Source organism: Dacryopinax primogenitus (genome assembly GCF_000292625.1).
Source record: "Dacryopinax primogenitus strain DJM-731 SS1 chromosome Unknown DACRYscaffold_1, whole genome shotgun sequence".
NCBI classification, from domain to species: Eukaryota; Fungi; Basidiomycota; class Dacrymycetes; order Dacrymycetales; family Dacrymycetaceae; genus Dacryopinax; species Dacryopinax primogenitus.
The window spans coordinates 831,246-852,063 of record NW_024467198.1 but is presented as its reverse complement, the minus strand read 5'-3'; the positions used below and the strand labels follow the sequence as shown (position 1 = coordinate 852,063).

General features: G+C 54.3%; 12 protein-coding genes across 12 annotated transcripts; 5 read left to right on the top strand and 7 right to left on the bottom strand.

Moving 5' to 3' along the window:
- Positions 1–80: 80 nt before the first annotated feature.
- DACRYDRAFT_103176 (uncharacterized protein) lies at positions 81–474 on the top strand (the record flags this gene model as incomplete). Its single annotated transcript, XM_040767722.1, has 3 exons — positions 81–130; positions 186–277; positions 329–474. 3 exons carry the CDS (start codon positions 81–83, stop codon positions 472–474), a joined length of 288 nt encoding a protein of 95 aa, XP_040633125.1.
- A 177-nt stretch (positions 475–651) lies between these two features.
- DACRYDRAFT_97767 (uncharacterized protein) lies at positions 652–2,565 on the bottom strand (the record flags this gene model as incomplete). The annotated part of the gene is made up of 1 exon (XM_040777480.1): positions 652–2,565. One exon carries the CDS (start codon positions 2,563–2,565, stop codon positions 652–654), a length of 1,914 nt encoding a protein of 637 aa, XP_040633124.1.
- Positions 2,566–3,875: 1,310 nt separating this feature from the next.
- DACRYDRAFT_97766 (ribonucleotide reductase small subunit) lies at positions 3,876–5,445 on the bottom strand. Its single transcript, XM_040777479.1, has 3 exons — positions 5,078–5,445; positions 4,789–5,027; positions 3,876–4,738 (listed from the first exon to the last, which is right to left on the bottom strand). The coding sequence occupies exons 1-3, from the start codon at positions 5,366–5,368 to the stop codon at positions 4,003–4,005; spliced, it is 1,266 nt and encodes a 421-aa protein (XP_040633123.1). The 5' UTR covers positions 5,369–5,445; the 3' UTR covers positions 3,876–4,002.
- An 807-nt stretch (positions 5,446–6,252) lies between these two features.
- DACRYDRAFT_86016 (uncharacterized protein) lies at positions 6,253–7,701 on the top strand (the record flags this gene model as incomplete). Its single annotated transcript, XM_040776755.1, has 5 exons — positions 6,253–6,291; positions 6,349–6,443; positions 6,492–6,948; positions 6,989–7,517; positions 7,565–7,701. The coding sequence occupies 5 exons, from the start codon at positions 6,253–6,255 to the stop codon at positions 7,699–7,701; spliced, it is 1,257 nt and encodes a 418-aa protein (XP_040633122.1).
- Positions 7,702–7,902: 201 nt separating this feature from the next.
- DACRYDRAFT_73586 (translation elongation factor 2) lies at positions 7,903–10,424 on the top strand (the record flags this gene model as incomplete). Its single annotated transcript, XM_040776013.1, has 2 exons — positions 7,903–8,357; positions 8,415–10,424. The coding sequence occupies 2 exons, from the start codon at positions 7,903–7,905 to the stop codon at positions 10,393–10,395; spliced, it is 2,436 nt and encodes an 811-aa protein (XP_040633121.1). The 3' UTR covers positions 10,396–10,424.
- Positions 10,425–10,470: 46 nt separating this feature from the next.
- Positions 10,471–12,070, bottom strand: DACRYDRAFT_112970 (uncharacterized protein; the record flags this gene model as incomplete). The annotated part of the gene is made up of 4 exons (XM_040769540.1): positions 10,471–11,637; positions 11,681–11,739; positions 11,786–11,877; positions 11,928–12,070. 4 exons carry the CDS (start codon positions 12,068–12,070, stop codon positions 10,471–10,473), a joined length of 1,461 nt encoding a protein of 486 aa, XP_040633120.1.
- Positions 12,071–12,165: 95 nt separating this feature from the next.
- Positions 12,166–12,543, top strand: DACRYDRAFT_103170 (uncharacterized protein; the record flags this gene model as incomplete). The annotated part of the gene is made up of 2 exons (XM_040767721.1): positions 12,166–12,407; positions 12,456–12,543. The coding sequence occupies 2 exons, from the start codon at positions 12,166–12,168 to the stop codon at positions 12,541–12,543; spliced, it is 330 nt and encodes a 109-aa protein (XP_040633119.1).
- A 30-nt stretch (positions 12,544–12,573) lies between these two features.
- Positions 12,574–13,354, bottom strand: DACRYDRAFT_92318 (uncharacterized protein; the record flags this gene model as incomplete). Its single annotated transcript, XM_040777058.1, has 5 exons — positions 12,574–12,660; positions 12,709–12,887; positions 12,938–13,081; positions 13,130–13,188; positions 13,238–13,354. 5 exons carry the CDS (start codon positions 13,352–13,354, stop codon positions 12,587–12,589), a joined length of 573 nt encoding a protein of 190 aa, XP_040633118.1. The 3' UTR covers positions 12,574–12,586.
- Positions 13,355–13,809: 455 nt separating this feature from the next.
- Positions 13,810–14,399, top strand: DACRYDRAFT_44504 (uncharacterized protein; the record flags this gene model as incomplete). The annotated part of the gene is made up of 4 exons (XM_040774584.1): positions 13,810–13,852; positions 13,901–13,962; positions 14,011–14,144; positions 14,192–14,399. 4 exons carry the CDS (start codon positions 13,810–13,812, stop codon positions 14,397–14,399), a joined length of 447 nt encoding a protein of 148 aa, XP_040633117.1.
- Positions 14,400–14,540: 141 nt separating this feature from the next.
- Positions 14,541–15,772, bottom strand: DACRYDRAFT_86012 (GroES-like protein; the record flags this gene model as incomplete). Its single annotated transcript, XM_040776754.1, has 3 exons — positions 14,541–15,159; positions 15,205–15,506; positions 15,557–15,772. 3 exons carry the CDS (start codon positions 15,770–15,772, stop codon positions 14,541–14,543), a joined length of 1,137 nt encoding a protein of 378 aa, XP_040633116.1.
- A 1,057-nt stretch (positions 15,773–16,829) lies between these two features.
- On the bottom strand, positions 16,830–17,606 carry DACRYDRAFT_42457 (uncharacterized protein; the record flags this gene model as incomplete). Its single annotated transcript, XM_040774519.1, has 1 exon — positions 16,830–17,606. A coding segment is annotated over one exon (777 nt), but the record flags the coding sequence as incomplete, so codon positions are not given.
- An 807-nt stretch (positions 17,607–18,413) lies between these two features.
- Positions 18,414–20,498, bottom strand: DACRYDRAFT_112967 (uncharacterized protein; the record flags this gene model as incomplete). Its single annotated transcript, XM_040769539.1, has 5 exons — positions 18,414–18,485; positions 18,535–19,280; positions 19,337–20,053; positions 20,101–20,135; positions 20,185–20,498. 5 exons carry the CDS (start codon positions 20,496–20,498, stop codon positions 18,414–18,416), a joined length of 1,884 nt encoding a protein of 627 aa, XP_040633114.1.
- Between the last annotated feature and the right edge of the window lie 320 nt (positions 20,499–20,818).

The window sequence follows — 20,818 nt, the reverse complement described above, 5'->3', positions numbered from 1 at the left end:
CAACTGAAAGATCCCTGAAATAGTTCATCGCGTCGAGGCGGCGCGTTCACCTCAAGACTTCCACTTCAACCTCTCCCAGCATGAGCGTACAAGCCGCACCAGCGCGAATAGTAGAACAGACAGTGATTGGGTAGGTCGATTAAATTAACGATACTATCCGCCAAGGTGACAATGTTCGGTTGCAGCGGTGTTCTGGCCAAACTGGCTTTGTTCAGCCTCATGCTAGCCGTCGGTCCAATAGGCACATATTTCGGTATGACGTGGTATATTACCAAAGGTACGCACATGTCAGTAAAAACCGATTAATTGCTAACGAAGTGCATGTCAGATACGAACATCGCGGCAATTGCCGCTATTGTTGTTGCCAATCTCGTCCTCGTCGGCTACATCATGGTTGCGATAGCCGAGGACATGCAAGACCAGCTGCAGACACAGCAAGCCAAAGAGAAGCTGGAGGTGCGCAAAACCCAATGAGGCTGCCTATGGGATAGGCCGAGACGCGATGTATAACATTTAACTTGTATTCGTATTCGGTATTCAACTTTGTCGTACACTATTCGATACAGCTAATTTCGTATTCGTTCAGTTACATCTTTGGGTTCATAATGGATACACATTGTTCGTGAAAGAAACGCTGTCAATGGGGAAGGATCACACAGCATACCCGTATTCGACGGTCCCCGGTGCAGGAGACCAGCCAACATGGAACAGAGATGGAGACCGGTTAGCCGACACCTTTGGCGTTAGAGAACCGATGTCCATGTTTGTCACAAAGGGCAGAGTTGGCAAATCCATCTGCATCCTCTCCTTCGAAACCATCATCGGGGTCACAGGACGAGTCGGGGCCTTTTTCATCGGCTGTGGGTCGTCAAACTCGAACGAGTCCCTGCGTTGAGGCTGGACCTCATCGAATTCGAAGGACGGCCTTGGCGAACCACGGGGCATGATGTGCAGGGTGTGCTCATCGTATGGGTCTGTCGATTGGCAATCATCTTCGTCGTCGGAGAAGTCCTGGACCACATCGGAGGCAGAGGAAATGGAAGAGAACGAATCGTTTCTGTCGACCGTTCTACGATGGTGGGCGCTGCTATTCGCGCTCGAGGGGGAGAACTGTGACAGGGCAAATGACTCGTCCGACGAAGATTCTCTATCGTCAATCGGTGCCGGTTCCTCCAGCGTTTTTGACGCGTCCATGATGGTGCCGAAGGACGGTATGGCGATGCGACCTTGGTTGAAGGTGGGTGTCGACGCGCGAGCACGTAGCGTGCCAGTCCTGCCGATCGAGACGAGAGCAGGTGGAGAGATGGGCGGAGTTGGGAGGTGCGACAAATATGGCAGCTCGACCAATTCGCCTTCAACCTCAACCTTGTGCACCGCCTCTTCCTGGACGGCATCCAATGCGGGAGGTTTGGGAAATGCGGACAGGGAGATGGAATAGTTGAGCGCGTCTTGCAAGCTCATTACCGAAAGTGTGCTCGGTGCTGACGACAGCCCGGAGGCAAGGCTGGACTTCGACCCCGCCGAAGGAAAACCACGCGCCATTGACAGCGACACGTCTAGTGCTTCGAGGGGAGAAAGAGACGGCACGCGATACCTAGGATGAGCAGGTGTTGCTGGCGGCGTTATGGGCTTACTGATGATTTCCGGGGAGGCCTGTAAGGAAAACGACTCCTGCAAAGGAGTGGAAGGCAACGCGCGCGTGGGTGGCTCGCTGAACGCGCGCATAAGGCCGTTGGGACGTTGTGGTACAGGCGCGGGATCGGCAGGCTCAGTCGCTTGGATCACGTTGATAACAGGCGGTACCGGTGATCGCGCGCGCCGCCGTGGTTGTGGGGGCAGTTCGTTTAGACTGTCCGCGTCTTCTTCGGCATCTTCCAAGAATACAGACCAGACCTCGTCAAGTTCGGGAACCTTCGTCGGCGCACCCACGAACAATCGACGAGGCGGAGGAGCAAGAAAATCGTCGTCATACTCATCAAGATCAAGCCGAGGTGGACGAGTGGGTGTGCGAGCAGGGCCGCTGGCGGACAGTACCGAACGCGGCGTCATCTCTGCCTGCATCCCGAAGGAACGCGACCGCAGCTGTTCTGGTGTTGGGGTCAACGACCGCGGCTGGTTGAACGACCCTGCGTATCCGGCCGCGTATTGCGGTGGGGTTAACGAGGATGCGACTGCTGGATGGGGCGGTAGGGGAGGCGAAAGTACACGAGCAGGGGAAACGGGCAGAAGCAAACGCTTCCTTGGCGAAGTCGTTACATTGTCCGACCCACGCCTTGTCAAGCGGGGACTCTGTAGGACTGCTCCAGACGGGCCAGTGCCGATTGAAGGTCCGACAGGGGTGTAGTGGACGATCGGTGGTGGACGTGAGCGAAGTCCATGGGACTGTGGAGTTGCGGGCTCAGAGCCACGTCGGGCGAATTGCGGGAAGGTGGGAGGGATAAGATCAGGAGTATTTGAGCGCGACGAGAAGGCAGATGATGAGGCTGCCGAAGATGTTTGAGAAGCGTTGGAGAAAGCACGCTTCTCCTTGCGTTTCGAAGAGTTGAAGAACGGAAAGCTCGGCATGTCGATCGTATCGAACGAAAGAGGATGGCAACGGACGAGGGTGTGTTGCAACCGGGAAAGAGTTCGTATTCGATACGATGTTGTCTCTTCGTTGTCGTCAAGATCACGTTACGGAGACAGTATGTAAACAGAGGACGGTTGGGGAGGCCTTTACTGCACCTTGACGGCAGAAGAGTGAGAGGGAGGTATGGATGAGCTTTCGTGACCAGAGGTCGGATGATAAATACACAGCGCTGGCCATCGCATCGCATTATCAAGTGACGTTCTGCAGCCGGGCCTAATGGCAAGGCCCAGCCCTGGGCTATGAGCGCCCTCAAAATGCTAGATTGCTCACAAGACGGTAACAAGATGGGCGCCGCACCGGTAAAGAATGCCATAATTGGCAATCAGGGTGGTATTTTTCCAGCTGGTATTGGCTTGTTCCCATGGATAGGCGCCCCCACAGTGGGGCAACAGGGAAATAGGACGGGTCAGAATTAACGTTCAAGGTACGGAGGCACGCGCCTGGTATTAACACGACTGAACCTTCGGAGCACGTGCTGATCCCGTGCTTGGCCACCGCGTCGCGTCGCCACACTCGGCATCCGCTTCCGGTTGGACTGATTACGTCCTTCTTTCCTTGGATTCCCAAGGTAAGAAGTGGGACAGCCTGCAGAGAGTGCACAAGCCCTAAGAGTTTGTTGTAGCACAGCAAGAGAAGTGTTATTCAGCACCGATGTTAGGAGGGAAGCACAACCCAGAGCCCCCGGGCGCGGAGGCTTTCCCTGAAGGGTAGTTGTTCGGAACCAATCGCAAGCCATTCTAAGTTGTCCCAACCCATCGGCCCGACTTCAGATCTGCACACCTGCAAGGAAATTCTTCACTATTGTACGATTACTTTGATACTAGAATGTCCGCCGGTACTTTAATTCAAAATTCACGCCTAAATACCTTTAACTGAACATTCCAGTCCCCAAGACCCGCAATCACTAGCCTTCATTGCATCACAACAGTAACCACGATCGGCTATCCATCGACTCTTTTCATGTCGCACCGAAGTGCCGGGTGCCTCGGGAATGCTCACGGTGGGGAGTCTAAAGCCTGTAATGTACTTGTGCAATGACCGCCGTGCTCGGATTGTTGCGGTCGGGTGTGCTCCGCCCAGCTCGGACACCAGCCGACAGGCGTCAGCGCGCTGTCATGTAGAGCTAGCTACCAAATATACTTGTCACACTCGCCTGTCCACATCCAGCACAGGCACGAGAGTACATGATCCTCGGGTATGTATTTTGGCAATGAATACTAAACACAAAGTATAAACAGCGAGTGGGGTTAACATGTAACAGTGGTTGAAAGGTGATTTGTAACAATGCAGCAGGTAGTAATACACTATCTATCTATCCCGGTTGAGATGAGCGATAAAGGGAAACAAGAAACAGTAAGATCGGCCAGGGGCACTCAGAAGTCCTCGTCCAGTGTGAAGGTCTTTGAGCTTATGGGTGTTTCTTGTTGCACCTCGGTTGAGCCTGTTGAATTTGGCTTCGAAGGCTTGGACTTCTGGGCAGCGGAGACGTTTACACCGGCCTTGGCATAGTCCGATACTCGTTTCTCGAAGAAGTTTGTCTTTCCCTGAAGGGAGATGAGGTCCATGAAGTCGAAGGGGTTCGTGACGTTATAGACCTTCTCGTTGCCGAGAGCGACAAGAAGGCGATCGGCGACGAACTCTATGTACTGGTTCATTAGGTTCGAGTTCATGCCGATGAGCGCGACAGGAAGGGCATCCGTGAGGAAAGTTTGTTCGATCAGTACCGCCTCAGTAATGATTTTGCGGACGGTGTCGGGATGTGGGCGCCGGCGGAGGTGGCTGAAGAGTAGGCATGCAAAGTCGGTGTGCATGCCCTCATCGCGGGAGATGAGCTCGTTGGAGAATGTCAGACCGGGCATGAGACCGCGCTTCTTCATCCAGAAGATGGCAGCGAAGGAGCCGGAGAAGAAGATGCCCTCCACAGCGGCGAAGGCGACGAGACGTTCAGCAAAGGTCGAACGCTTGTCCGAGATCCATTTCAATGCCCAGTCGGCCTTGCGCTTAATGCATGGAATGGTATCAATGGCATCGAAGAGATATTCACGCTGTTCGGCATCCTTGATGTATGTGTCAATCAGGAGAGAGTATGTCTCTGAGTGGATGTTCTCCCTGGGTACAGGTCAGTCTAATGCTCGTTAACAGCGGTCAGCAACGCGCACATCATTATTTGGAAACCGTAGAAGCATCGGGCCTCAGCAGCCTGCACCTCATTGCTAAACCGCTCAACGAGATTCTCGTTGACGATGCCGTCGGAAGCAGCGAAGAAAGCAAGGACGTGGGAGATGAAATGACGCTCGTTATTGTTCAGACGGTTTTGCCAGTCATGGAGATCCTTGGACAGGTCCATCTCCTCTGCTGTCCAGAAGGATGCCTCTGCCTTCTTGTACATCTGCCAGATCTAGAAGGCTGTGAGTAGGTGCGACTGTAGCAGAAAAATGGGCAGCGTGCCTCATGATATTGGATGGGGAAGAGGACAAAGCGACGTTGTGTTGACTTGAGTAGGGGTTCATCCTTCTCCTCACACTCTAGGTCGCCAACAAAGCGTTTGCGGTATTCTTCGAGCGGTTCTTCCTCTGACTCTGCCTCCTGTGCGGGTGCACCAGCCGCCTTGAGCTTCTCCATGAACGCCTTGTCCTTAAGTGGTGTGGCAAGGGACATTGTCTCCAACTGAGCAGCGGCCTTCTTCGAAGGTGTCGCGTCAAAGTCCTCGAAGAATGATTGGGTAGCGGTGGGTGCCATGGGTGGTAGTAGATGGAGAAGGTAGTAGGAGTAATGTATCGCGACAGGCGCGACTTAGATTGAGACGGGGATGGAGGACGAAGAGAAAGAGGGCGAGGAATAACGGTTGTCTTATAGTGAACAAATTTGGGTCCGTGTGACCCGCGGAAGGGAAGGGGGCGTGACGCGACAAAAAGGAATAAACGGAGAGACGCGTCGCACATGACAAACGCGTGACCCGCGTCAACCCATCACGGCATATCCCATTCCACACCGATGTCCGCGGTGCAACATAGCATCTTCTCTCATTCTCTGCAATAAACTTCGCATTTCTGGTGGTAGTAACTTCCTTTAACTAGAAGCGGTACCGTCGTGCTCAAAGTTCCCAACCATACCGTTTGTTTACTCGGATACTCCCGGGATTCCTTGCTCAAGTGGTGACTGTGCCGTCCCTGCTGTTCCACATCGGCCCATCGGACATACATTCAGCCCTCAAGCTCGCGACGGCGTCGTTCCCTTCGCCTGGCGACCTAATCTATAGATCCGCGTGTGATTTTATCTCCAACTTCTACTGCCGCGGAAAGCTCACCCGAAATAGCAGTAGACGCGTAATGGGGAGGAACGTGAAGACCGGAACTCCTTGGAAGTCCTATCACTAGATATGTCACGTGTATTGTAGTGATTGGATGGTCATTTTCCGAAACGTGACTTGAAGAACTCCAACAGTGAAATGCGCGTCGACTGCTTAAGCAAAAGGTACAGACAGTACTTGTTTTGCCTTACAACCCCCCACCCCCGAATTGAAACCCTGCTTACCTCATCAATTAGTGGCTATGCTTCTTTCAGGGTTCCGTTGACGATGATCTCTCAATGAACATTCTTTTCATCTCTCTGATACCCTCAACATGAAATTAGTAAACAAGCATATAGACAAGGACGGAAAGGTGCGCACTGTGATCAAGTTGAAATTAATTAAGAGTGCTGATGACATGAGAACGTAGGGGTATGTGACGCTCCGACCGGAGGAAGACGAGGATATGTGGCATATTTACAACCTCATCCAAGTAGGAGACGAAGTTCGCGCACCTGCAATCCGGTGAGGATTCTTCATATTACCGCTATCAACGTCGTTAACTAGACCTAGACGAGTGCAGAATACGACTACGACAGGATCAGTCTCCTCCGAACGGATCCGACTCAACCTCACCCTCGAAGTCACCCGCGTCGAGTTCTCCCCCGGAGCATCCGCGTCCACCGCCCCGACCCCGGGAAACAACACGGGTGACACGGGGACAGCGTCTCTTCAGATCTCAGGCCGAGTGACATCGGAAAATCAGTACGTCAAGATGGGGGCTTTCCATACCCTGGACCTGGAGGCAAATAGGGATTTCAAGCTGGGGAAGGAGGAGTGGGACAGTGTTGCGCTAGAGAGACTGCAGGAGGCTTGTGTGGAGGGAAGGGGTGCCGATGTGGGGGCGGTTGTTTGTGGAGAAGGGACGGCGGCGATATGCTTGCTTAGCGAGCATATGACTGTCATAAGACAGCGGATCGAGGTGCCCGTGCCGAGGAAACGCGTTGGGTCGACGACGCTGCATGAGAAGGTCCGTACTGCCCCAGTATGGACGATTTGATACTGAACAGGAGCAGGGGTTGAACCGGTTTTACTCTACATTATACGCCGCCCTCCTGCGCCATCTGCCTATAGCCACCCTCCGCGTGATCGTCATCGCCTCCCCCGGATTTGTGAGAGACGCAGTCTACGACTACATCTTTGCCGAAGCGACGCGGACGAACAACCGCACCATCCTCTCAGCACGAAGCAAGTTCATCCGAGTGCATATCACTTCCCCGCACGTGCATTCCCTCGTCGAGGTCCTCCGTTCACCGGAAGTGTCTAGCCAGCTCCGCGAGTCCAAGTTCGCAAGGGAAGGGATAGCACTCGATAAGTTCTTCAAGATGCTCGCAAATGACGAGATGCGCGCTTGGTACGGGCCTGAGCATGTCCGGCTAGCAGCGGAACGTGGGGCTGTGGGGACGTTGTTGATCAGCGACGAGCTGTTTAGGAGCAACGACTTGAAAGAGCGGAAGAAGTATGTCGAGCTGGTGGAGAGGGTTCGACAGGGCGGAGGGGAAGCTCTGATCTTCTCCAGTATGCATGAGAGTGGACAGCGTACGTCTGACTCTGCACTGGTTGTACCTTTCTTGACCGAAGCACAGAGTTGAACCAGCTCACAGGAGTAGCGGCGATATTGACATTCCCCCTGGACGTGGAGGTCGTAGAGCAAGAAGAGAAGGAGGCGAAGGAAGAGGCGGAAAAGGAGGCCAAGGAGGAAGCTGCAGTCAATGGGGCATGAATCTTGCAATCTTCTTGACTTGACCAATACAATATTTGTACAAGAATGCAATAATGTATTTTTCACGAGTGTACAATGAAATTTCTTATTGTCAGGGTCCCGTGAAGTTGAATTTCATTCTTGCCGGCAACTTCAAAGTGGAAATATTGCACCCCAAGTCTTTTCTTTTCTTTTCTTCAACTCACTGAATGTCCTTGCTGAATGTCCTTTCGAGCTCTACTACGAACGTACTCATGCCGACGCCATACCCGTCTGCTCTACCGCAGTCTAGCAACAGCGCCCAACCATGACCAGTCCGACCCTTGGCTCATCCGGAACATCGCACTCCTCGCGCATATCGATTCTGGCAAAACGACGCTTACAGAGTCGATCCTGCATGCTTCTGGACATCTCGCTGCTCCTGGAACGGTAGATACAGGAAGTACGACGACGGACTTCCTTCCCGCTGAGCGAGAGCGCGGGATCACTATCCAGAGCGCGAGTATTCCGGTTCGGTGGAAAGGATGGAGTTTTAACCTTGTTGACACACCGGGGCATGCGGACTTTGGCATGGAGGTTGAGAGTGCGAGCAGTGTTGTAGATGGAGCTGTCGTGTTGATCGATGCCGTTGAGGGGGTTGAGGGACAGACTAAAGGCGTTTGGGCACAGCTGGACAGGTGTGTTCATACTTCCCGGGCCATTTACCATGAATGGGAAATTAACGCAATGGGTAGGAATGGCGTTGCTACACGCTTGGTGTTCCTCAACAAGCTCGACCGGGTTGGTGCATCTCTCCGCGGTTCCCTCCTCTCCCTGCTTGAGCACCGGCTACACCGAACACCGCTACTGGTCTCTCTCCCTCTCGCTTCTGCCTCTTCTCAACACTACCAGCTCGCCGAGCCAGGAATTACAGGGCTTGTAGACCTCGTATCCCTCGAAGCGTGGTACTGGGACACCCCCGACACTGAAGCGGGTAACGCCCACCAGATAACGCTGGACCCGGCCCTGTTGAGCAAAGGACAAGTACAGGCGCCGTTCGAGGATCCTGAGCATCCCTTGCTGCAAGAGATCCTCCCTGCGCGGACAAAACTCATCGAGAGCCTTGTTGACGGGAGCGAACCGCTCATGGATGAACTGATGCGCCTCTCCGACGACTCAGACCCTGTTTCGCCGTACCTTCGCATCCCTGGGAGCAGTATCATGCCCGCACTGAGGAGCGCTGTCCTCCGGGAAGAGGTGCTTCCCGTGCTTGCTGGAAGCGCATGGAAGCATATCGGCACGCAAATGCTGATGAACTTTGTTGGCGAGCTGCTTGCAAGTCCCGTGGATGTCGAACAAAAGGAAGAAAAGAGGGAGCGAGAGAAGGGGGGGGAAGCGCTGACGAAGGCGGCGCGAGAGGAGGTCAAAGTGATGGCTTGGAAGGTCGGGTGGGATAAGATGAAAGGGTGGATGACGTTCGTCCGCGTATACTCGGGTACGCTGACTCGAGGCGCCACGCTTTGGAATACGACTACAGGAGAGAAGGAGCGCGTGGCGAAGCTGATGTTGATCTACGCCGACCAGTCCGTGGAGGTTGACAACCTGCCCTTCGGTTCGATTGGCGTCGTACTCGGACTCAAGCATACCCGCACGGGCGACACACTGGTCTCAAATCTCCGGACTCGGGCGCCTCTGCGCGCCATCACCCCTCCTCCCTCGGTGATCTCGGCTAGCGTCGTCCCTGCCACGAGAAACGACACGTTCCCGGTGCTGGAGGCGCTGGCGTCACTCTCGCGCACCGACCCGAGCGTGCGAATATCAGAAGATGAAGAGGAGGCACAGACGCTCGTGCATGGTCTTGGGGCGCTGCATCTCGAAATCGTGGAGTCAAGGTTACGGGACGAGTGGGGTGTCGCATGCGCGTTCGGGCGGAGGAGGGTGAGCTACCGCGAGGGCTTCTTCGGCCTCGAGCCGCGAAGGGTGGAGGAGCACTGGCAGCGAGATGCAGGAGGGAAGCGAGTGGGCGCATTGGTGGTGTTGAACGTGCGCAGTTTGAAAGAGCAGGAAGGAGAGAAAGACGACCCACAGTGGACGGGCAATGCTGTGGTATACAACAATGAGCCGCTCGCCCCACCTGCGCATGAGAGTTCCAGTCTCGACCCGCTGTTCCATGTCGCCCAAGGAATCCAGACTGCGCTTACCGGCTCGCCTCATTCTTCTCTCCCAGTCATAGGGCTGCATATCACCCTCGAGAGCGTTAAACTCGACTATGGTTCCCCGCCGTCTGTTGCTGCCTCTGCGGCGTCCTTCGCCCTGCGCAAAGTGCTGAAGGACGCTGGGCGAGGAGAGATCAGAGAGCCATATATGGCTGTGACGGTGCATGTATGCGAGGAGGATGTAGGGAAGATAGTGAAAGACTTTGGAGAAAAAGGCGGAGAAGTGCAGGAGCTGGGTGCGAATGCCGAGGCTGAAGACACTTACCCGACCGAGGGGATCTACGTCCCTCCTGCAATCCTTACCCCTTCGGCGATGCCTAGTGAAGATGGTCAGGGGACGATTAGGATGAAACGAACTGTCCAAGCTGTGGCACCGCTCAGCAAGCTTCTGGACTATAATAGCCGGCTGAGAGCGCTCTCTGGAGGACAGGCGTCATTTGAGATGGCTGCAGATGGATTTAGAACGGTCAATGAGGCCCGGCGTTTGGAGATCTTGCGCGAGATTGGCCGCGCCTACTAGCGAGCGCGGCACGAGATGGGGGAAGTGAACACAATGTATTATTATTGCTACAGAATATTGCACAACAATCTAATCTCACATATTCCCACTTCCTTCATCCGCATCGCCATAGAATCCCTCCCCACCTTCGTCCCCATCATCCCTCCCACCAAACCTGCCTGCGCCAGCACTGCTGAGCACCTGCGAGAACTCCATGATTGTGCTCCCGTCCTCGTCCATCGGCTCATCTTCGCCATTGACAAAGGGCGACGGGCTGCGCAAAGAGGGGGCAAGGCTCGCACCTCGCATCATCTCCGGTTCGGGCGTCTCGAAGCGGAAGAGCGGCGTCTGTTCTCTATCTCCATCAGGGCGGCCAGCAGCAAACCGATGTCCACGCATTTCCGGCTCTGCAGTCTCCAATCTGAACAGAGGAGTCTCTTCTCTATCTACCGCAGGCGTGCCAGCCGCGAACCTCTGATCATCGAAAGGCGTCTCAGCGCGGAAAAGCGGGGTCGTCCCTCTGCTCTCTCCAGTACCGACGGGCTCCATGCTCGCGCTCCTGCTGCTGGCCCAGGAGACGGGCAAGCTCGTCTGCCTTGCTCTTGGCTGCGGCACCACGCTGTACCGAATTGGAGGGTAAGGCTCTACGATAACGCAGAGGGCACAACCGAAGATCGAAAACCCTTGATAGGACAGTTGTAGCTCCGGCTTGGGCTTGTTCTCCTCCTCTTCGTCCGGGTCCATGGAGAAGTCGATCACGCTATTGTCTGTCGGTGTGGGTGGTATAGACCCGTTCAAGGAGGGGTCAGCCGGCTCCGGCTTGACTTCGGGCTCCGAAGGAGGGCGGGGAGGTGTTGATGGTCGGAACAACGGCTCAGGTGCAGCGTCTGCAGTGTCTTCTTCATCAAGCTCGAAATCGTCTTCCTCGGCCTCTTGTGCCCCTCTGTTGTCCTCACCCTCGTCGTCTTCTCTGTCCACCTCATCTTCGTCTTCGGTATATGACACTTGTGCCCTCGTCCTGCCTGATCGTCTGGGCGGTAACGTCGCATCCTCCTCGCTCGGTTCAGGACCATCCCGTTCCAGCGCAGCTTGTTCACCTCTCTTCCTCTTCTTTCCCTTGCCATTCGTTTCTATTGAACCGGATTTCTTCGGAGTGGGTTTTGTCTTTCCTCTCTTTTTGCCGCGAACAGGTGGAGGCTCGGGGGATTGAGACTCTTCTTTCTTCACTCCGAATGCTGATGGTCGCAGGACGAAATCACGTCGCTATATGGTATTAGACACATGATCCAGATCTGAGAACGTTTACCTTGACGAGCAAAGTATGTGGATCTGCCTTCCTTAGAAAGTACGCGAATTGATACGTGGCTGCAGCCTGTCAATGTCGACCCGAAGTTGGGAAGGGATGACTCACTCCCTCGATGGACATCCACACTCGGCTTGGTCTTATTCGCAGCAGAAGCATTCATGATAGTACCGCTCTCATCCCTCAGCTTCGGGCCTATCCTGAAGTCGTGAGTTCAGCTAGGCTCATCCAACCTGGCAGAGGGACAAACCGATGTCGAAGATCTTCCAGCACGAACTGGAGGGTCGTGTCCGTCATCCAGGATGTGTGCCGTTCGTCGAGGTATAAATACATGGGCAGAACGGTATAAGGGGATATTCGTAGATAGTAGGCATTTCGGTTTTCGTAGGGCATGGTAGAGACCAAGCCGCAAGTACTTGTATTGTGCAGAGGTCAACCAGGAGGATACAGCCACTCACGGGCGCTTCTTTCCTTTCTACCTTTCCACCATGTCCACCACCACACCAGAAAATACGGCAAACGAACCTGGCGACACCACGAACGACATCGTATCATTCTTTGCGGACATACTTACACCTGGATCGTCACTACGACCCCAGTTCCTGCTCGCACTGGATGTAGTGCTCGGCTTTCTGCTCTTCATCTTCTTATCCCTGTTGTGCCTTACTTGGAGCCTGCATTTCCTCGCACTGATGGCGATCGATATTGGGTTATGGGCAAGCGTCAAGTTGTACGCATGTTATTTCTGAATCAGTTCATGATGCTGAGTGGTCTACAGTTTCGTTGCTGAGTTAGCGAGGACGGAGGAACCGGCATCATCACCACATGTAGAAGCAGAAGGCGGAGAGAGCAAGAAAGATCAATAGATGTCGAAAGAGATATAATATAACATTGATGCGGGTATGTACTTCAGTGCTCCTTCCGGTCCGTACTCTCATACCATAGTCGTACAGCTTTCGCACTTTCCTGCCCAAGCAGAAACACTGGGTAGAAATGAGCGTAGACAGGGGGTGCTCGACTTGAGGACGCACACTCTCGTTCTGTCATCTCTAACCCTTCTCTGAAGTCTGATCCTCTGTCACCCATGTTATCCGCTGCAGAACCTGGCAGGCTGCCGAAATGCTGGGCTTGGTCCATGAGGTCTACAAAGCGCTCTTTGAATGTCGTGAGCAGCACTCCTTGCAGCTCTTTCGCCTGGGATTCCTCGAGACTATATATACCCATTCATGTACAGACCGCTTATTGAAAAAGAGGACTCACATATCGGCCACCAGTTTGCCAAACCCGTACCACTCTCCTCCGTTCCCCACTAGCGCTGAGAGTCGTACGCTTCGCGCATCCGCGTTCAGCGCCCGCTTCACTCGCTGCATAAAAGGAGGCGGGATGTTGAAGTCGAGCCAGTCACTAGGTAGTAATAAGCACAAACATGATGCTAAGTAGAGCAGTGCTCACTTCAGAATCAGAGTAGGTGCAAGCCACATCGGAATGCTAACTTTCCCACCGACGTGCAACTACCGCTCAAGTCAACCGCCTGCACCAAAGTTGTATGATGGCACCTGCGTCCGATTCACTAGCACCCAGTAGATTGCCATGATTTCCAACTTCGAGCTTCAGTGTACATGGGATCTTCTGTTGTTCAGATAGGCAGGACTCGAATGACCAGTAGTCGTTGTCCATCGTGGAAGAGGTCGAGGAGGACGCGACGAAAAGGACGCGACGCGACAATTGCGCGGGCATCTCATCGACATGTCCAAGTTGATAATCAGAACAAATTCGCACAACAACATCTCAGCATTCATATAACAAAAGAAATTGCTCAGTGTAAGCTGCTAGCTAGAGTGTGTAAATGATTGGAACAGTGTAAAAGTCCATCGCCTTTCGGGCTTGCTTCAACCCGAGATCAATACTGAAACTCTTTTCTTGCTTGTTTTTATATCAAACTAATTTCCAAGAGAATTCACAAACTGTTTATTCATGGATGAGAAACATTAATATTACATTCGAATTGAATATTTTAGATCAAGTCTAATGTTGACCTGCGCTTTGGACAGTCAAACCCTTGCTCGTCGCATTTTGAACTTGATTCATTCTCCTCCTCACGTTGCTCACTCAATAATAGCACATTGGACATCATGCCTAAGGTTGTAAGTAGATCTGCGGTTTCAAGTTCTCTCGGTTAGTAAATTGTTCGTGCCAAAGAGCGGATGTCTGATCAACATACAGGCGCGGCTGCATCAGAAGGTCGTCCATTGAGGGTTTACTACTGCCTGTGCGGGGAGTTCATCGTCAGTATACCCAGGATACAAACTATCCTACACTAACTAGTAACCCAGCTGGTATCCGACAAACGCCTCTCGCTGTTTCCTCAAAGGAAGACAGACGATGCATACGTGGTGCGGGCGAAGGGTGCAGACGCACCGATCTTCAAGTTCAACGTGAACGACGGTGGGAGAGTGTTTGTCAAAAGGTGGCTACTGGTATTTCACACATACTACAAGGCTGACATTGTTACAGACCTGGTGGACTTGAATTACAGTACCGTTTCAATTGCCCGCGATGTGAACTCTTGGTCGCTTATCAGACTCAGTCTGGCGCTATTGGTCAAGCGGACTACGTATACTGTGTCTATGGAGGGTTGAGTGAGCTGCAAGGACAATCAGAAGTGGCATCCTTTGAAGGGGAGGATGAGAAAGGTGGGAAGATGATGAAGGTCGGCAATTGAAGAATTGAGCGGTAGAACGTCTCTATTGTGTGCGTATGCAGAACCGAATGCAAAGTTCTCGAAGTGATGTTTACGTGTTGGAGCAGATACACTCCCCGGACATCCCATACAACCCACATAAGTATATTCTACAAACTCCGCTCACCACCCGTTTGGATGTATGATCACCTTGGTATACCCCTCAACGCGCTTCGTAAACTTTTCGTATGCATCTGCCGTCTCCTCAATATCCACCGTCTTCGATATCACAAACGACGGCTTCGCCCTTCCGGAGATGATCAGATCTCTCAACTGGGCATTATACTGCTTGACGTTGCACGGTCCGGTGCCGAGTGTCAAGCCCTTCCCGAACATCAACCCAAATGGAACGAGGATATTCCCCTTCGCCGCAGCCTCGTCCTTCGCCCCAGGATCGAATGCGGTGTACACCCCCGGTATACCGAGCCCTCCACAAGGCCGCACCACCCGAGCAAGGGAATCGATGATCGCGTTCGGCCTTTCGGTCTTGCCGTCCTGGCTCACAGCCTGGAATCCAACGCAGTCAATGGCCCGGTCCACCATCCCCCCGTTCTGTGCGATAATCTGGTCAACAGCATCCCCTTTGGAGAAATCGACCGGGATGCATCCCAGTTTCTTGGCCTTCGCAAGTCGGTCAGAGACACGGTCGACAACATAGACTGAGCTTGCGCCTCGCAGGAGAGCAGAATATGCTGCCATGAGACCGACAGGTCCGGCGCCCCATACTGCTACTGTATCGCCTCTATTCTCGATCAGCAATGACACTGTATGGAGATGCTAGACGCACGGTTGGAAGCCCGACAAGCTCAGCCCATGCCAACCCGTCGGGAAGATATCCGACAGCAGCACGAAGTCATCCTCATGCTCCTTCCCCGGAGGCAGGAGGAGAGCGTTGAAGTCTGCCCAAGGTACACGGAGGTACTGTGCCTGCCCACCATCGTATGGCCCGATGCCGAGTCCGTACGCACCGCCGGCGTAGCCCTCGGTCACTTCCGTGCAGTAGCCGGTGCGTCCGAAGTTGCAGTTTCGGCAGTGGCCGCAGGAGACGTTGAATGGTACTACGATGCGGTCGCCTTTCTTCAACATGGACTGGATTGATCATCAGTCATGTGTTTAAAGGAGCAAGAGGGCCGACGCACTACACCCGCCCCGACCTCCTCCACAATCCCCATATTTTCGTGACCCATAACAAGTCCGCTCCCGACCGGCAACCTTCCTTCATACACGTGCAAGTCCGACCCGCAAATCGCTGTCGTCGTCACTTTCATAATGACGTCGCACGGGTGCAGGATCTTGGGCACCGGTCGCTGCTCAACCACAATCTTGTACGGCTCGACCCAGACAGCGGCTTTCATCGTCTGCTCCGCATGGCCGTTCGTCCCATTGGCAGAAGCGGACGGCGTAGGCATCCCGCTCGTGCTGGGCTGCTTGGTGTGCAAGTGCAGGACGTTGTCGTGCATACCTACTTGTGATGTGTGTGCGAGGCTTATGTGCAGTATGCCGGCAAAGGGGAAATCTGTCGGCTCATCTTTCTCTCCTGTGTGGTTCTTATGTACCTCCGGTATCATGCCCACGATTAGCACAAGCCAATCCGCCAAGCGTCATCGTGACATGAGAATGCAGATCGCTGGCCCACAACCTCACGCTCAGCATCATCCCTAATTTACAGGGAAGAACGGAACAGGCTAGCGTTTATCCATGTTGCTGTGAGTCTCTCTTTGTGTGGGATCTGCTCTCGGGTGGGCAGGGATCATCATGTTGGACCAGGTGACCTGGGTAAGAATAGCCGGAAAAAACTGAATGCATCCGCCTTTTACTCAGTCATGTACGAAGTTGAAGAAGTGTATCATGCAGCAAAGCGCTGTTCTTGTACTTTTACTTATAATAGACCTTCCTTTGTCATTGCATTGCATCAATTCGGGGACACGCACACACAGCATCCGATGTACTAATCTGGGTATTTCCGACCACCAACATGCGTAACCAGTCTAACGTACACTTTTCGCCTTTGACCCGCCAGCTGGGCGAAGTCCCGAGGCTGCAATACATAACAGGAGATCACAAAGCGTCCGGACGTGCTGCTATCAGAGCGGGAGAGTGTAAGATGAGGTCAAGCGCGTATAGGGCAGCTTAGTCGACCGCTTCGAGCCTGTGAGCTTCTTCACCTTCGCCTCTCGTCTCTCCAGGCCGTCTGAACCAGCTTCGCCCAACGCTGGCTCTGCCCTGGACTCGCGCGCCCATAGGCATCCTCACGCGCCCGACGAACTCGCGGATCCTACGGGCGGCTTCTACGTGCACAGGGCGGCGTTCGGTTGTCGGTGTAGCGGCTGGGGTCGTTGGACCCCCTTCGACAGACTCGAGGGCAGCAGCTTCCTCCCTTGCGCGCTCCTCGGCTTGTCGGCGGACGTTCCGTTCCCAGCGCTTGACACGCCAGTAAGAGAGGATAGAGGTCAGGAGGACGAACCAGCCGATAGTCATGAGGAAGAATGAGAGCCATTCGTTTGCCACGCTAAGCTGGTGGGGGAAGGCGGTGTTGGTTGTGGAACCGATCATGCTCCCACCCATGCCCATGCCGTCGCCCATGGGGAGCGAGGCGGGGGTAGAGGGTAAAGTGTCGTTGTGCATCTTGTAGAAGGCATCTGCCTCTGCGGCCGTAGAGAATGAAGGAGTTGGATCCGCTGGGGGAGGCACCTCGTCCCCAGGGAAATGCCACATACCGTTCGCGTCCATCGTGCCATGGGAGAGCGTCTCTGCGCGCTGACGCAGATAAAAGCCGTATTGGATGAGTGTGATACCCAAGCCTGCGCGAGAACCTTGTTTGGCCGCGTGGGAAGTGTGGAGGAGGTAAGTAAGAAGGAAACCGACAAACTGGAAGGAAAGAGAGACGAGAAGGTTCCAAAGGAATGAAAAGAGAGATCCGGGTGGGAGGTTGTCAATCAACAGAGAAGCGCCAGGGGAGATCGCGCCAGAGAAACCGGGTCCGCCAGCACCGAGCGAGGCTTCGTAATACGGTGGAACGGCGTCGGCTTGGGCAGAGAGGTAGCTCGGGGGTGCCTGGTTGCTCGCAATCTCTGGCACCCAGTCCGGGTTCTCGCCCTCCTCGTTGAGGCCCCTGCGCATTCCCGCACCTTGTTGGTCAGGCTTGGCAGACATGTTTCCAAAGACACCGTCGTTACGCATCCCCCCGCCCTGCGGGTGGACGATGCGCATGCTAAGCGGCTGATAGTGGGTGGGGATGATGGCTCCGAGGGCGCGGCTAAGGACGCTTGGGCGTGGGGGTGAAGGAGCGTGAAAGTTGGCTGAGATGGGGACACCGTTCGAGTTCCCGCTCACGGTGGGAGGAGATCCTGGAGGAGGAGGGTAAAAGAATCCGCCCGGGGGTGTGGGAGGAGGCTGCATGTAGCTGTCGTCTGCCTCCTCCCCTTCTCCAGGAGCAGCGAAGAGGACTTCGGTGTCATTCGGGGATGTTCGGACGGTCAGGGGCTGGCTACCTGATGCTGCTGGCGATGCAGAGAGGCGTGCAGGTGGTGTACTAGGAGAGTTAGGTGATGTGGGAGAAGAGGAAAGGAGAGGATGGTGTACGGGGCTGGATGGACGAGCGTCGGACGCTGCCGCAGGCCTGTTGTGCCTACGGGGATTGGGGTTATCGTTATCGCTGTCCGAGTCTGAAACGTCTCCAAGGTCGAATTGGTTGTCTGGTGGTAGAGGATTATACCTCGGCATTGTTGTTGACGATGAGGAGAAAGATATGGACGTTGAGAAGAGAGAAAAGGTCGAGGAGGAGATCAAGTGTGATACGGTTGTCAGTGATGAGCAAGAGCAGTTCTCCTCTGTCTGATGTGTCGGCTCATTTCACTCCTTATGGACTTTGATTCCGCAGTTTGATTCCGCATATTGGCACAGCCTCACATCCGCAGTCAACTGGCACCTTCCACCTGGGACAACGCGTACATTGAACACTACAATACAAATGGAGATGACCACAATTACCAATACTCAGATACTAATCCCAACAAGCTCCTCCGTCATAAGAAAGTCCCTGATCACACCGTCACTAAATTTCATCATCTACACCACCCAAGTAAGCCTTAGCACCTTCAAGAAAAGCACCACGCACCTCCCTCGCCATTTTCGCAACATCCGACCCAGGGGGGTTAAACATCAGCGCATTGGCAAACATGAGGTAGACATCCCTCCGAAACTCTTGCGAGTTGGTTATTTGACCATCCCGGATACGCGCTTTGATCGTCTTCAAGTCCATGGGCCGCCTGACTGTTTCCCTGTACCCGGGCGCGTCGCTCTCCGTAACAGGGTTGTTGAACACGTTCCCGTTCCGATGGGCCATGATCTGCGTCAGCAAAGGGCCAATCATCGCCTGGAACCGCTTTAGGTTCGCACTTGCTTGTCCGGGGGTCATCGGCGCTTGCGGGGGGAGGGGCACAACAGGGGCTGGGGAAGACTTTTCCACTGTGCTGGCGAAGGACTCGCTCCTCTTCCGCCTGCGTTTTGCAGGTGGCTCGAGCTCGATCTCTACAGGGGATCCCAGGCCACTCTCCGAAACCTTGCGTTTGCTGAACCGTCCGCTTCGGGAGCGCCGCTGTGAAGGGAGCGAAGGCTCCGTATCCATCTCTACCGTCGATTCGCGCTTCACGCTCTTCTCTCGTTCTGAGCGTGTCTCGTCGGCAACCGAGGCACCAGTTTCGGCCTCCTCCGCGTTTGGAGGAGAGCCATCCTGCTCCGTCTCATGGGATGCGCGAACGGCGATATCTTCTTCATGAAAGGGTGAAACACGATCATGGGGACGTGTCCTAGGTGAACCGACGGTGAACAATCCGGGTGCGGGCGTCGATTTTCGTGAGCGGACTGTCCCAACCAGGCATAAGTTTTATGAGTCATATGAAACGTTACAGCACACTCACGTCCACGTCGACGAGGATGCGATGGCTCCGGCTCCGGCTCCGGTTCAGGTTCAGTTTCATGGTCGGGTTCCGCAGGTTCAGGTTCAGGTTCAGGCTCAGGCTCGCTAGCCTCCAGCAACGGCGTCTCTTCAGCCGGGGAGCTCTCCTCACGAAGCCCAGCAGCTTCTTCCTCCACTTCAGGTTCGGCTTCCTCGGTCGGCATCTCTTCAGGTTCACCCATGTCCACTTCTTCCGCTGTGTGTGGTTCTTCGGGTGCTTCAGTTTCTGCTTCTGCTTCTACGTCCGCTTCTGCTTCTGTTTCAGCTTCCGGTTCAGCTTCGCGCTCTGGCTCAGCCTCAGCCTCAGCTTCTGCAAACTCTTCAGCAGCTTCTTCGGCGGTCATATCGGCCATTTCGACATCTTCCTCCAGATGGACGACCGGTTCTTCGACCGCAGCTTCTGGCTCTTCGTCATGTTCCTTGACCATAGTATCAAGCTGGACCTCTGGCTGCTCCTGTGCATCCTCTTTCTCCGCTGCAAGTTCATCATCCCCCGCGGCAGTTAACTTCCCCTTCTCCCTCAGCTCACTGACGATCCTCTCATCCCATTTGCCAGCACGGATATCTTCTATCTCCTGAAACAGCCTGTGGAAGTCTTCCTCCTTTTGATGGATTTGCGTGCGTAATTCTGCCACACGGGCAGTCCAGAGCTTTCGGGCGAGTTTGAGGTGGATTGGTGCTGGTGAGATTGTCAGTAAAGGCCAGAGATAGAGCGGGGGCAGAGACCGTGTACAGCCGTTACCGGATTCTTCACATCTGCACTTGATGTAGCATTAGCATATGCACCTCGTATGAAATGAAAACACGCACGTATCCTCTCCCAGATCAACCATCAACTGGGCATAGTACGTCCCGCACGCTTCGGGGGTGAAGAACTCCGGCCGGTTGACAAGCGGATGATCCCTAACCAGCTTGGCCACAGCATTCAGGTCGCCCACACCCAGCTCATACACCGCCTGAGAGATGAGCAGGCGTTCTCGTAGGCTGAGCTGGTCGTACTGCTCGCGTAAGTGCGGGTCGGTCGTCATCGCCAAAGTGACATGCATGAACGACGCGCTCGTCGCTGGTGCAGGTGACCAAACGCGGAGCCGACGGATCTTCCGTGAGCGCGTGAAACGTGGCATTACCCGGAGACAAACTGGTGGCGTTGATTTCCTTCACGTGACCTTCAGGCGACGCGTCGAGTTGAGAAGAGAAGCGATGGTCACCGTCCAACGGTCCCTCGTCGCCGTTGTTCTTCCCACCACCCACCTCGACGCCGACACCGACACCGACCATCCATCTACTTCGCATCAACAGCGTTAAATAACGACATTCTTACCAGCGGGGGGGCGCTCCCTAGATATCATATTTGGCTTCTGGCTGTGTTTATATTCTCTCATTCCTTGCAACCATGTCTGAAGCAGCGTCCATCACGGTTGCAGGTACGATTCCTCAACATATG